The sequence below is a fragment of the Callospermophilus lateralis genome, chromosome 13 (genome assembly GCF_048772815.1).
Source record: "Callospermophilus lateralis isolate mCalLat2 chromosome 13, mCalLat2.hap1, whole genome shotgun sequence".
Lineage (NCBI taxonomy): Eukaryota > Metazoa > Chordata > Mammalia > Rodentia > Sciuridae > Callospermophilus > Callospermophilus lateralis.
Genome location: NC_135317.1, coordinates 30,189,141 through 30,202,425, shown reverse-complemented (window position 1 = coordinate 30,202,425; position 13,285 = coordinate 30,189,141). Strand labels below are relative to the sequence as shown.

At 38.2% G+C, this 13,285-nt stretch overlaps 1 protein-coding gene across 4 annotated transcripts in view; it reads left to right on the top strand.

Moving 5' to 3' along the window:
* Nucleotides 1-13,285, top strand: part of Pdss1 (decaprenyl diphosphate synthase subunit 1) — a 35,442-nt gene that overhangs the window by 11,014 nt on the left and 11,143 nt on the right. For 3 of the 4 annotated variants that reach the window (XM_076872801.1, XM_076872800.1, XM_076872802.1), the window contains exons 5-7: nucleotides 2,503-2,644; nucleotides 5,495-5,606; nucleotides 5,703-5,812. In XM_076872801.1, the coding sequence (XP_076728916.1) occupies nucleotides 2,503-2,644; nucleotides 5,495-5,606; nucleotides 5,703-5,812 (364 nt within the window). Of the gene's footprint in view, nucleotides 1-534; nucleotides 624-2,502; nucleotides 2,645-5,494; nucleotides 5,607-5,702; nucleotides 5,813-13,285 lie in introns of those variants that run through there. The other variant, XM_076872803.1, reaches the window with a different exon arrangement.

Here is a 13,285-nt window from a genome sequence, read left to right as displayed (position 1 = left end):
CCTCTTTTTTTTGTGATACCTGCCTGTCACCTCTCCAGGGAGCTGGGAAAGTGTGGCAGTTATTTCACAGTAGGAAGTAGGAATGGTGCCCAGCTTTTCAAAGGCATGACTTGGTTTGGCACTTGAAAGATTTCATCTTAAAGATAGTGTGAGCTTTTTCTGTAATCTGTAAATTTCAGTCATCTGTCCCCACAGGATGCTGCATTAAGGATAAGCAGTGGCAGTATTTTGCAGTTACAAGCTGGCACACATTAAAGCCTAATTATTGTGTAGGAAAAAAATACATCAGACTCATAAAGCATCTAAAATCTGGTGTAGAGGCTGTGTCGCAGTTCCAAATAGCCTTCTAAGCAAGAATTCTGATTTCATTAGTCAGTAAGTAAGCCATGCAAAATGACATTTTTGTATGCATAGCTAGTCTATGAAATTTCAGAATATTAATAAGTCTTTGTTTTAATATCTTCAAATGACAAAACAAAACAAGCTAGCCTCTGAATGAGCCCTTCCATTTCATTGTAACCTCCCAGCGGGAGCCCTGTCGGCTGATAGAACTTGTGATAATGGAAGTGGTGTCCAACTTAGGAATGCTGAGAAAAGCTAGAGGCCTTGACAGTTTCTTTAAGGTAAGTTCCACCCTTAGTTGATAAGAAAAGTATATTTTAGTAGACTGAAACCTAGTTGAGAAAATATTCTTTTAAAATAGCCTTATATTTAAAACCAACTATAAGAGTCTATCTTTCCCTGTGCTTTCAAGTCAAAGAAGACAAGGCCTAGTGACTTTACCTGAAAAACACTATAGGTTCCTAATATGAAGTCTGAGTGTCTCACTGAAGAATTTAGTGCAAGCTCCTGAAAGCCATCTGAACCTCTGTTTTGTCATTTACCAAAGTGGTTTATTGTTGCAGTGCTGGAGGATCGAACCTAGGGTCTCGCACAGGCACTACTGAGCCACACCCCTAGCCCAATGAAATAGCTTTATATGATGATTTGTCTCCATCCTCTGTTACTTTTTTTATTCTTAGTTGTTGATGGACACAATACCTCTAATTTATTTATTTTTTATGTTGTGCTGAGGATTGAACCCAGTGCTCACATGTGCTAGGCAAGTGCTTTACGACTGAGCTACAGCCCCAGCCCTCCGTTGCTTTTTTTTGTTTTACTTTTTCCTTCTTGGAAAAATCTGTCATGATCTGGAAGTATTAAGAGCTGTTGTGTTGTGGCTTGTGAAATATTAATAAATGATGAGCAACATGTAAAATTGATTTTCAAGCTGAAAGCATTTGGAAGGTTGTGAGGCTTAGTTCTAAGGCCTTGGTAAGAGAACCCAGCAAGGAGTCATATTTTAAAATTCTATTTAAAGAAAGAACAGAAGATAGTCACATGCTTTCTTAGTGTCTATCGTTGATTACTGCATCTTTTCTGTAGTTACACTGCATTTTTAATTCATTCTGCAAGGTATAAAGAATGAGCATTCTCTTATACAGATGTTCAGATTAAATTTCTAAATAAAAGGGTCATTTCAGTAGGAAATTCCATTTCCTTCCCTCATTAGATATAACCTAGCTACGCATGGTCGAGAATGCCTATAATCCCACTAACTTAAGGAGACTTTGTCTCAAAATAAAAAATCAAAATAGGGCTGTAGTTCAATGATAAACACCGTAGGTTCAATCCCCAGCACCTCCCCACCCCTGAGGTCGAGTAAACAGAATGAGTGAAACATGTAGTTAGTGCGTGTTTAAGTCAGGCAAATGTATGAGATTGAAAATGAGTTAGCTATTTCTTTAGTTTGATTTTTTTATTTTTATTTTTAATGCCCATAGATGGAGATAGTGATAGTGACTACTCTGGGAGCCAGGCACAGTAGCACATGCCTGTAGTCCCAGCTGCTCTAGAGGCTGAGGCAAGGCTGAGGCAGGAGAAGCACTTCAGCCCAGGCCTGGGCTCCTAGCAAGACAAAAGTGCTAAAACTTCATATTTAATGAATTAGAAAACAAACTAAAACATTCTATCTTGGTTATTGATGTTGTCATATTGACCATTTAATTTAAAACTATTAAGAGCTTTGAACATAGTGACAGGTGATTCTTTAAGACACTTTAAAAATATTTCTTACGTTTTTTCACCTTGCAGCCCTGAAATTTAATTGTATCCTAATTATAACTTGGACAACTAAGTCCACTATTAAAGGACATAAAGATGATTGTTCACCCCAGTGACCAGACTTTTGAGATGTTTATCCTTTTTGTGTTAACTATGCAAATTCTATTCCTTAATATAGAGTCCATAAATTAGAGCCTTGGCAGGGTCTTTTGTGCATTTTTAAAATGTTCTCCAAGTGATGGAAATGGCTCTGTAGGGAAGCCATCGTTTTTTATACAGTTTCTCTTAGAGAAATAAAATTCTTTATCCTAGATCCGTTGTCCAGTTTTCACAAGATGATTGCTGAGAAGGTTCTAGGCGGCGCCTCTGTTAAAAAAAGCATTGCTTTCTGTTAACTAGAGATATGCAAGCCAGCCAGCGCTCCGTAGCCTTAATTGCAGAAATGATCCACACTGCTAGTCTGGTTCACGACGATGTTATTGATGATGCAAGTTCTCGAAGAGGAAAACACACGGTTAATAAGATCTGGGGTGAAAAGAAGGTATGGCTTTTAAAATTCCTTCTAACCAAATCACATGCTTTTTGGATTACATTTATTTTTCAGATGTGTCTCTAATTCCAAAGTAAAACATGCTTGTTCAAATAAGGTCTTATAAATTTCAAAAAAGTATTTATGTCATTTTTGTATATAGATACTTGGTAAACAAGAGAAAATGCCATAGAAAAAATAAACTTAGTGTTTCTGGTTCCTCACCATTTCATATAGCATTTCTTTTGGTTGTAAGGAAAGGGATATTCATGGATTTCCAAAAAGTGAATTTCATAAGGAATCATACTTTTTTTTTAATATTTATTTTTTAGTTGTAGTTGGACACAATATTTTAATTTTATTTATTTTTACGTGGTCCTGAGGATCAAACCCCAGGCCTCGCATCTGCTAGGCACGAGCTCTACCGCTGAGCCACAACACCAGCCCAGGAATCATACATTTTACTTTTGGATTCAAATTACTCAGACTCTGTCCAATTCTTTAACATTTATTGATTGACTACTATATACAAGAGTGTCAAGGCAAATAAATAAAACTAAAAAAGAAAAAAAAATCTTAGATACTATTCTACCATGAAAATCTTAATCTTTTTAAATATAGTCAATATAATAGGGTTTGGTTCATATGGGTATGTATTTTTAAAATGTAATTCCGTATTAGTTTATTAGCGTTCTTTGAGGGCAGTGTGCACATTAGGGACTTCAGTTTGAGGATATATAAATTATAGGTTGAACAATGGGAATACAGTTTTAAAAAGGAACAAAAAAGGATGCACAGGCAGACATCCACCCCCACACAAATGCCTCCCTGTGCCATCTTGCCCAGTTGAACATCAGAATTTATACAAACATAACTTCCCTCTCTCCTTCTCCCTCACATAGTTGTAATACCTGGTTCCCTCCTGTTCAGTTGTCCTTCACACAGTGGTTTTGCTTTAACAAGAAAGTCTTTGTTGTGAAATTGAACTCTGCAATTTGATGTATATGGCTTTTATATAAAATTTTAGATTAAAAGGTTTTTTTTATCTTGTTGACTGAAATCTAAACATGAGAATGCTGGCAAAAAGAAGTTTTGTTTTGGAGAGGACACAGGTAACTTCATGACTCATTCCTGCCATCAGCTGTGTCTGTTTTCAGGCAGGGCCAGTCCTGAGCCTTATTTGTTTGGAGCTGTTGGGCAGGGAAGGACCGTCAAGGGAACAAATTATGGTCTTCTCCTTGTGTGTCTGCCTCTGCTGCTGGGGGCTTCTGAGTGCAGGTAAAAGGAGGTGTTTGCTGCCATCCTCTGCCTCTCTCTGCTACGAGAGTGGCCTGCTCAGCACGAGTCTGCCTGCTAGTCACCTTTTTCCTGCTTCTGAACCACAATGACTGTGTTATTGCTACAAGAATCCATTCACCTGAGCCCTTGTTACTCCTGGTTCCCTTTAACTCTTCAAACCTAGCCATCTAGATCCTTGTGGTTCTAGTTTCATATGCTATAACTTTTGGGCCTCTAGGATCCTTAGGGCCAGAAAGAAAAGAGGTAAAGACCCAAGAATCTCAGGCGACAAGTTGCTAATGCTTTGGGGGTAAATGGGTGGGTATAAGTGTGTTCATATATGTCATGATGTGTCAAATTACTTTATAAGTGTATACTTACATGGTGCTAGCTTATATAACGTGTAGTCAATAAAAATGGTGATTAGTTGGTAAACATACACTGAATGTTACATGTTTCTCTTTTAGATACTAGAGAACAGACAATAAATACCTAAAATGGTTATGTTGAAAATTCTATGAATTAAAATTTCTGTGAGCTCTAGCATTTATGACTAATTCCAATAGGACTTAATAACACTTAAGCCATATCTTTAAATATGTAAATTAATGTGAGTACATGATTACAGCATGTTATTCAACTACATATAATTTATGATTATTTGCTAATACATTGTGGACATCTCACGATCTAAAGTTTGAGAAAGTATTAATTACCTAATAATCAATGAAAACCATATTTAATTGGGCTGGGAGTATAGCTACGTGGCAGAGAACTTGACTAAGAGGTGCCAGGATCTGTGGTAGATGCCAACACTAAAAGAATTTGGGGTATGACCTACGAATGAAGGGCAGTGTAAGATATTGCAAAGAGCATCGAACCTGGAGTAAAATATCCTTAGTTAAATTCTCATTGGGAAAAAAACATGCTGTGCACTGGAATGCTAAGTACTAGCAGAAACGTTCCTTGTCTGGGTCCTCCAAGAGTGAAGAAATGAACAGGACAACGCTGCTTAGGGTGCAGAGTTCGTTGGTTGTACTCACTTAGAGAGATCTGATCAGACTGCCATAGCAGAGAAGACTTCTTGGAGGTGGTATTTGAGCTAATTTTGTAAATTGAGTTTGCAAAGTGAAAAAGGAGAACGTGTGTGTGTGTGTGTGTGTCGCTGAGGATCAAACCCAGGTTCTCGGGTATGCTAGCCAAGTGCTATATCACTGAGTTACACCCCAGGCCCCAAAGAACTTTTTAAGCAGAAGGAACAGTAAGTGAAAAGGCAGAGTGACGTGGTTTGAGGGAACAGCAAATGATCCAATATAGCTAAAATGAAGGCAGCTGCATTTTGGTGGCCTCTGGGGAATGAAGTAAGAAGGTAAATTCCATTCCCTTTCCATGACTAAGGTAATATCTGAGAGTCAGCTCAGGTCAGACAGTGGCCCAAATCTGTAACCAACTATTATGTAATCCTGCTGAGAAAGGAGGAAACTTACTCTTTCCTATTCTGCATTCATCCTCTGACAAATCAGCTGCATCATTGACTCCATTGCTCTGATCTTTTTATTTGAGTTTTTCCTCTTCTTTTTCTAGGCTGTTCTTGCTGGAGATTTAATTCTTTCTGCAGCATCTATAGCTCTGGCACGAATTGGAAACACAACTGTTATATCTATTTTAACCCAAGTTATTGAAGATTTGGTGCGTGGTATGTTGATCCTAACTCTTATTTTTTATTTATTCAATCCTGGTATTTAGCAGGCAGTGAAACCATGTCTCAAGAGACCTTTATCCTTCTTTTCAGGTGAATTTCTTCAGCTAGGGTCAAAAGAAAATGAGAATGAAAGATTTGCTCACTATCTTGAAAAGACCTTCAAGAAGACCGCAAGTCTGATAGCCAACAGTTGTAAAGCAGTATGTACGTTCTGTCTTTTTTCAAGTTAAAAAAATCTCATAGCTCTTTCTTGGAGCTAATTCTAGAAAATATATCACTGGAAAACAGTGGCAAAGTGCTTGCCTAGCATGCACAATGCCCTGGGTTACACACACACACAACTTCTACTATGGGCTATGGTTTTTATTTTTGCTATCTTTTTTTTTTTTTTTTTTTAATATTTTTTAGTTGTTAATGCACCTTTATTTTGTTTATTTACATTTGGTGCTGAGAGTTGAACCCAGTGCCTCACACATGCTAAGCAAGTGCTCTACCCAACCCCATTGCTATCTTCTTTTGGTATGCAGCCATTAACTATTCTTTTTATCTTGCCTCCTAAGAATTGAATCAAAATAAGCTTTATATTATATCCCCAATATATTGTTCAAACTGTAACATTCTGAACAATTTGTGGCAATTTTTTCATACTTGTTGTCACATTTCTGACATTTTTACCTTTAGAAATTATAAAGTATGTTCTACATACTTTTTTATAGATAATAGATCTTCCCAATGTTATTACGTGAAATATAAATAAGCCTTATTTCTTCAGACTATAAATTGATGACTTTTTTGTTTTGTTTTGTTTGGTTTGGTACCAGGGATTGAACTTGGGGGCACTCAACCACTGAGCCACATCCCCAGCCCTATTTTGTATTTTATTTAGAGACAGGGTCTCACTGAATTGCTTAGCCCCATTGCTTTTGCTGAGGCTGGCTTCAAACTCGTGATCCTCCTGCCTCAACCTCCCGAGCTGCTGGGATTACATGCGTGTGCCACCACACCTGGCTACACTGATGATATTTTAACATTAGTTAACATCTTTAATCCATAGCCTAAAAGGTGTAGTATTCATTGTTAAGTGCACAAATGAAAACCAATGTCTCCATACAATTGTTCATCTGAGCATCTCTCAGCCTAACGGATACAGAGATAAGTAATCATCCCATGTGATTACAGCAACAAGAAAAGAAGACCTCTGAGGGTCAAATGGAAATTGCTGTTGTGACATGCTGTTAACATAACTACAATTAAAGAGAGCTTTTTCTCAGAGTTCTCCAGTGAATAAGTCCCTTGCTAATACCATCTCTGTTTGATAAGTGTCAAGAAATGTGTAATTGTGAGCTGGGAAAGAATGAGGACAACACTTTCTTCCTAAAAAAGATCTAATTGAAACCCTAAGGAATGTGAATTATGTAGAACATGCTGGCCACAATCTCAGCCATTTTTGTCTTTTTATTGAAAGAGTTATTATGTTCTTATTTCCAAGATATTACAAGTGTGGAGTTTTTTATTTTTTAAGAGATGAAAATATGATAGATACCGAATGTTAAATAAAAGAATGGCCTATTTAAAATGGGTGCTTTAAAGCTGTTACATTAATCCTTTATTGATTATTCCACCCCAGATGACCAAAATCTGCATCAGGACCCATCAGAACACACTCTAGTATGTTAAGTGAGAAGTTCATTGATAATTCCTAAGTTTGAGACTGCAGTTTAGAGGCATGAGCAGGTGTGTGGGGGGGGGGGTATTGGAATTAGAATTGCACAAAGTGGACAACCGCAGGCACAAAGGAGCAGTACTGCCTGGGGTCAGAACTGGGACTGATTCACTGTGCCGGAATCCAAGGAGATGGATCTAAGTTATCAAGGAAAGGTTTAATTATGGTCACTATCCTCTGCTTAAGAAGCCAAAGATAAAGCACAGGTATTATTCCTTTATAAATAGTACCATATTCTTCAAAGATTATTAGCAAGTAAATAATGAACGTATGAACGTGGCTCAACCTTTATTAAAAACAAAGTACTCTACGCCCTCCACTAGGAGGCATGCTGGCATTGCCCCAGAACCATCTATTTTTCCATGTAATTTTTTTTCTAAACTCCAGAGCTGTTAGAATAATAAAACAAAATCATAGTGTGTTCTCTGAATAAAAGCTTCTATATTTAAGTGCCCATGGGTGGAAATATTCCAGTGGTGTTATGTATTGAAAATTGCTATTTTTATGTACTCTGGCATTTAAAATGCAAAGACGTGAGCTCCAAAGAAATGCATACAAAGCAAATTAAACAGGCCAAAAGAGGGAATAGGAATGTAAGGATTGGTATTATTATAGAAGAACTAGTGGGTTTCCAAAATGTTTTAGGAATTGGAAGGAAATTTACCAGCTTCTAATTCATTCTACCAAGGACACCATTTTTCCCCTACCATTGTACCCCCAGCCACCTTACCCTTTTTAACCAACCACTTTATTATAAGTGGGAATAATATGGAAATCTAAGAGAGGACTATCTAGGGAGATTGTTTTTGTGATTGATATTAAAAATGGAATTAATCTTATATTCAAAAAATGATTGGGCATTTATTTAGACAGTCATGCAAAATACATTGTGTAGCTTACCAGTAAAAATTATGACTTGTTGCCCAGAATATTGTTTGGAATGAGAACTGACAGGTCATGTTGTCTGGCCAGTTTTCTTCAGCTAGACAGTAGCTAAGCTGGGACTTGAACCCAGAACTAGGTAATCCTGCTTTGTTGTTTTTCTTTTTCTTCTTTTTTTTCCCCTAGTTTGGTTTGGTTTGGCTTTGCAGTACTGGGGATTGAACTAGGGCCTTGTATATACAGGTGCTCCACCAGTGAGCTATATCCTTGGCCATTTTTCCTGGGTTTCTTTTCTCTCCAGCACTATGTGTGTTCCCGGAATCAGTGGGGTTTCTTCTTGCTTTATTTTCAAAGTTCTAGAGTGCTACCACAGAATTTTGTGTATGGATCATATTAGCAGAGTGCTGAGTTTTTGTTACTATATATCTATAGGCCTTAATCAGATTTTGCAAATTGTCCAAATACAAAATAACAAAAGGGAAAAAATCTTTCCCCCCCAGGATCCATTGTCATGCCTTCAATTGTCATGAGATCCTTGTCTCTGTTGTCTAAAGCAGTTCCTTAGGCTTCATCTTGTGTTATTACCTTGATGTTCTGAAGAACACGGGCTAATTATGTTGTTGAGCCTCTCAAGGTGTGTTTGATACTTCTCAAGATTAGATTTAGGTCATGAATGTGGCAGGAGTACAACAAGCAGTGCTGTCCTCTCAGTTTATCACCTCGGGAGATGCCTGATGTCTCCAGCTCCTAACTACTGAGGTGCACTTTGATCACTTGGAGAGGGTGCTGTCTGCCAGGTTTCTTTACTTTAAAGTTAACTTTTTTGCCCTATTTTTTTTTTTTAAGAGAGAGGAGAGAGAGAGAGAATTTTTAATATTTATTTATTATTATTATTTTTTTTTTTTAGTTATCGGCGGATACAACATCTTTGTTTGTATGTGGTGCTGAGGATCGAACCCGGGCCGCACGCATGCCAGGCGAGCGCGCTACCGCTTGAGCCACATCCCCAGCCCCATTTTTGCCCTATTTTTAAGGAGGCATTTTCATATTATGTAAATATTGTTTCTCATCAAACTTTCACCTGCTGGTTTTAGCATCTTCTAATGATTCTTTCCTGAGGCAGTTATTGCTATGGTGGTTGCCAAATGGTGGTTTTCCTGTCGTTCCTTCCAAGTCACTCTTCCGAAATAGTGTTAGTCTTCTGTTACAGGTAGCTCTTGTCTGGATGAGTCTTAGGTTGTTAGGATTATAACCCTTTATCAGGGTTTAAAGCTTAATTGTCCCATATTTGGCCAATGTGGGGAGTCCCTTTAATCTTGCTCCTACATCTTTTTACATGTCCCCAACATTCTTTTAGCACTGTTTTAATTTATGACAGGAGATATTCCAGGCACATCTTGTACTTTCCAGCCCTGGCATCCATGGATCCCAAATTCCTTTTGGTGGAGATGATGTTTAGAAATCAGAATTTTGAACAGTGTGTCACTGTTTCTAGGCCCTGTCGGTGGAATAGCTGGGACATACCTGTGTATGTGTTTTGCATGTATGTAGTGTTACAATTTAAATCTGGATTCTCCCCCAAAGGTTCATGTGTTGAATGCTTTGTCCCTTGCTGGTGGCATCATTGGGTGGAAACCTTGGGAGATCAGGTGTGGTTGGAAGAGGTGGGTCACGGGAGGCATACCTTTGAAGGGTATGCTTTGTCCCTGACCCTTCTGCCTCACTGCTCCTGGATGCTCTGAGGTGAGCACTTCTGATCCACTGTGTACTCTCCCACCATGATGTCCTGCCTCACCAAAGGCCTGTAGTCACAGAGCCAAGTGACCATGGACTGGAACCTCTGAAAATGTGAGCCATAATAAATCTTTCTTTCTCTGCAGTTGATTTTCTCAGGTATTACTTCATAGTGATGAACAGCTGACTAACACATATGGATATGTATATTTCTGTATTTCTATATCCACCCATATTTCTTTGAAACCTTTAGGTATCCTACTGGTGGCTCCAAATCCACCTCACCCCTCAGGATTCATGATTTATTCTAGCATTCCATTTTCCATATTTGTAATTCTTCCCCTCTGTGAGAAACTTGGTACCCATTCTCCACAATGTACTTATTTGCTCAATCCTATAATATCCATAGGACTTTCAAAATTGAAATGTGAAAAACAAGCTCAGTGGCTAGGGTTTAGCATTTTGTTTACAGATCCTTTTGTTTTTAGCTTGAGGATAAATCAAAGCACTGTTTAAAAGTTCTCTCTCCTAGCCGTGTGGTGGCACCTGTAATGCCTGTAATCCCAGTGATTCCGGAGGGTGACACAGGAGGATCACAAATTCAAGACCTGTCTCAAAAATAAAAAATGAGAGGAGCTGAAGATGTGGCTAAGTGGTTAGGCACGCTGGGTTTGGTCCCTGGTATCCAAAAAAAAAATTCCTCTCTCCTTTCTGGTGTGGTTATTATTTGAAAATTTGGATCATTTTAATTCCACGTTAGGGGTTCCTTCCCATTGTTACTGATTTTGTTTGTTTTGTGTTGAGGGTCTTGTTACTCTTGTTATTTTGAGTATATGAGACATTAACATTGCTCCAAAAGTCAGAACTTACAAAAAGTCAGCTCCCCTTTTTCTTTTATGCCATCGTCACTCCCCCATCTGCTGCACCCAGCTTGTGGGTAACTAGTTTCATTATTTTCTGATTCTTCCTTCCTGTTTCATTTTGCACAAGCCAGAAAAACACGTGTCTATTTTTTCTTTCTCTTTCTTACAACAAAGAATGCACTGGTCTCTGTGTCTGTTTTGCTTTTGCACCTTGCTTTATTCACTTAATAATATATTCTGAACTGATACCATGATGATTATAGAATCTGCCTTATTTAAAAACACCTGCAACTGTATCTATTGTATGGATGTAGCATAGTTTATTCAGCTACTTTCCTATGTATGGGCATTCAGGTCTCTGGTATTTTATCATTACTAATAACATTACAATGACTAACCTTATGTAAGAGTATTTTTGTATCGTGAGAGGTATGTGTTTGGGATAAATTTAGGGGCAGTTGTATTTGTGCTTTTGTTAGATACATAAGCAAATTCCCTGTACAAGGTAACAGTGTGCATTTCTGTCAGAGTTGATGAGGGTGTCTGTCTTCTTTCCCACAGCCTCACTAACTGAATACGACATTAGACTTTGTTCCCAATCCAATATATGAGAAATGGTATCATGGTGATTAATTTTTATTTCTTCTCAGTGAAGCTGCACATGTTTTCATATGGTTGAGGGTCGTTATTATTTCTTTAATTTTGGGGAATTATCTGTCCCTGTCTTTTGCCTATTTGATCTTTTATCCCCTCAGTTCTTAAGAGCTCTTTATATGTTGTTACTTTCCTGTGATGTTATATGTATTTTCTCTGAATATTTTCAGTTGTTTTTGACAGTATCCTCTTTTGATATTTTCTGTGATAGTAGAGTTCCAGTTCTGTCTGCTATTTTTAACAAATAAGACCCATTGTGTACATTCCCGTCCAAATATTTCTCTTAATCCATGGTGAAGAAACAGACTCTTCAAAGATAGAAATCCTTGCCAGGTGCAGTGGCACATGCCTGTAATCACAGGGGCTCAAGAGGCTAAGGAAGGAGGATTGCAAGTTCCAGACCAGACTTGGCAACTTGAGCAAGACCTGGGTCAAAATAAGAAATAAAAAGGGCTAAGCATATGGCTCAGTGGTAAAGTGTCCCTGGGTTCAATCCCCAGTACATCAAAAAAAGATAAGAGATTCTTATTAAATATCAAGTATGTTGCCCTCTCCAATGCAAATAGTATTTCCCAATTTTTCTGAGAATCTGATGCAAGGTGTGGCCCTTCCCTAGAAAGAAGCACATATACACACAAAGCACAATGTGGCTGTGACATCTGCTTTGACCAAAACAATCAGTGACGCTTTACTTTCTTTGACTTTACTCATTCTCCATTTTAACCCACTTTCAGAAACATGTGAGCATCTCTGATGCTGAGCAGTGTCCTTTTACATTAGCTTACCTCCTTGCCGCACGTGTTGTGCTTTGTTGTATGATTTTCCTATTTGTGGTTGTTTTCAGTTAGATTGCCACAGATCCCAACAGTTCTTAACCTAGTTAGGGGAACAGAACTCTGAAATCTGAACAGAAATGTTGACCCTTCACTGTGTGTGAGGTGCCTACTAAAGAGGAGCTCATGTCTGTTTTGGCAGATGTGAGTGAGGAGGGGACATGGCAGGCAGACTTGTGGCTTTATGCTGACTTGGGGCATGTTCCTTGACCTCTTTGAGCTTTTGTTGTTCTGTCTATTGGAAGCAGTATTGCAAAAGGATAAATAAAATGGTGTCTGAAGCCAGATGCTTGGATTCAGATTCTGATTCCAGCCTGTCTTTCACATGTAACTCCTGTTCCCTTGGCATCTCAGTTCCTCAGACCTCACAGTGACTTCCTATGCAGTGAATCTTAGAATGGTGTCTGGTGAGAGTAAGTGATCAGAATTTGTCAGTTTTTCTCATCCTCAGCCACGTAATAGTATTTATGGGATGTTGTGAGCTTTAACCAAGATGATACAAGGTGCTAACGATATATGCTCCCTAAGTGTTAATCCATTAACAATAAGATTAGAAGTAGAAGACCTTTTTAAAAAATCTTCCATTTTTTTCAGTTTGTATTTCTGAGGGGCTTTATATTAAGAAGACAGCATTAATGTAGCTACAGGAGTGTGCTTCATTATCAGTTATTTCTGCCCAGCTCAGCGTATCCTAAGCTGCCCAAACCTTGCCATGCTCTCATTCTTTGAGCCAATTTGATGGATATCAAAGTTTCTAAATTGTTCCCTATGTCTCATAGAGAGTCTTTAATTAAAACTCGGAGCCCCAGATAGGTCAGGTCTTTACTATTAAAAGCAGGTACAAGCTTATTATCCATTCAAATAAATGATCATCTGACCCTTTATGGTGTGTGCAGTTTATCCTGCACTTTCAGCTAAGCATTCTAGTCACAGACTTAACATTGTCAAAAAACATTCTCCAGGCTCAGGAAGTTATATGATCTA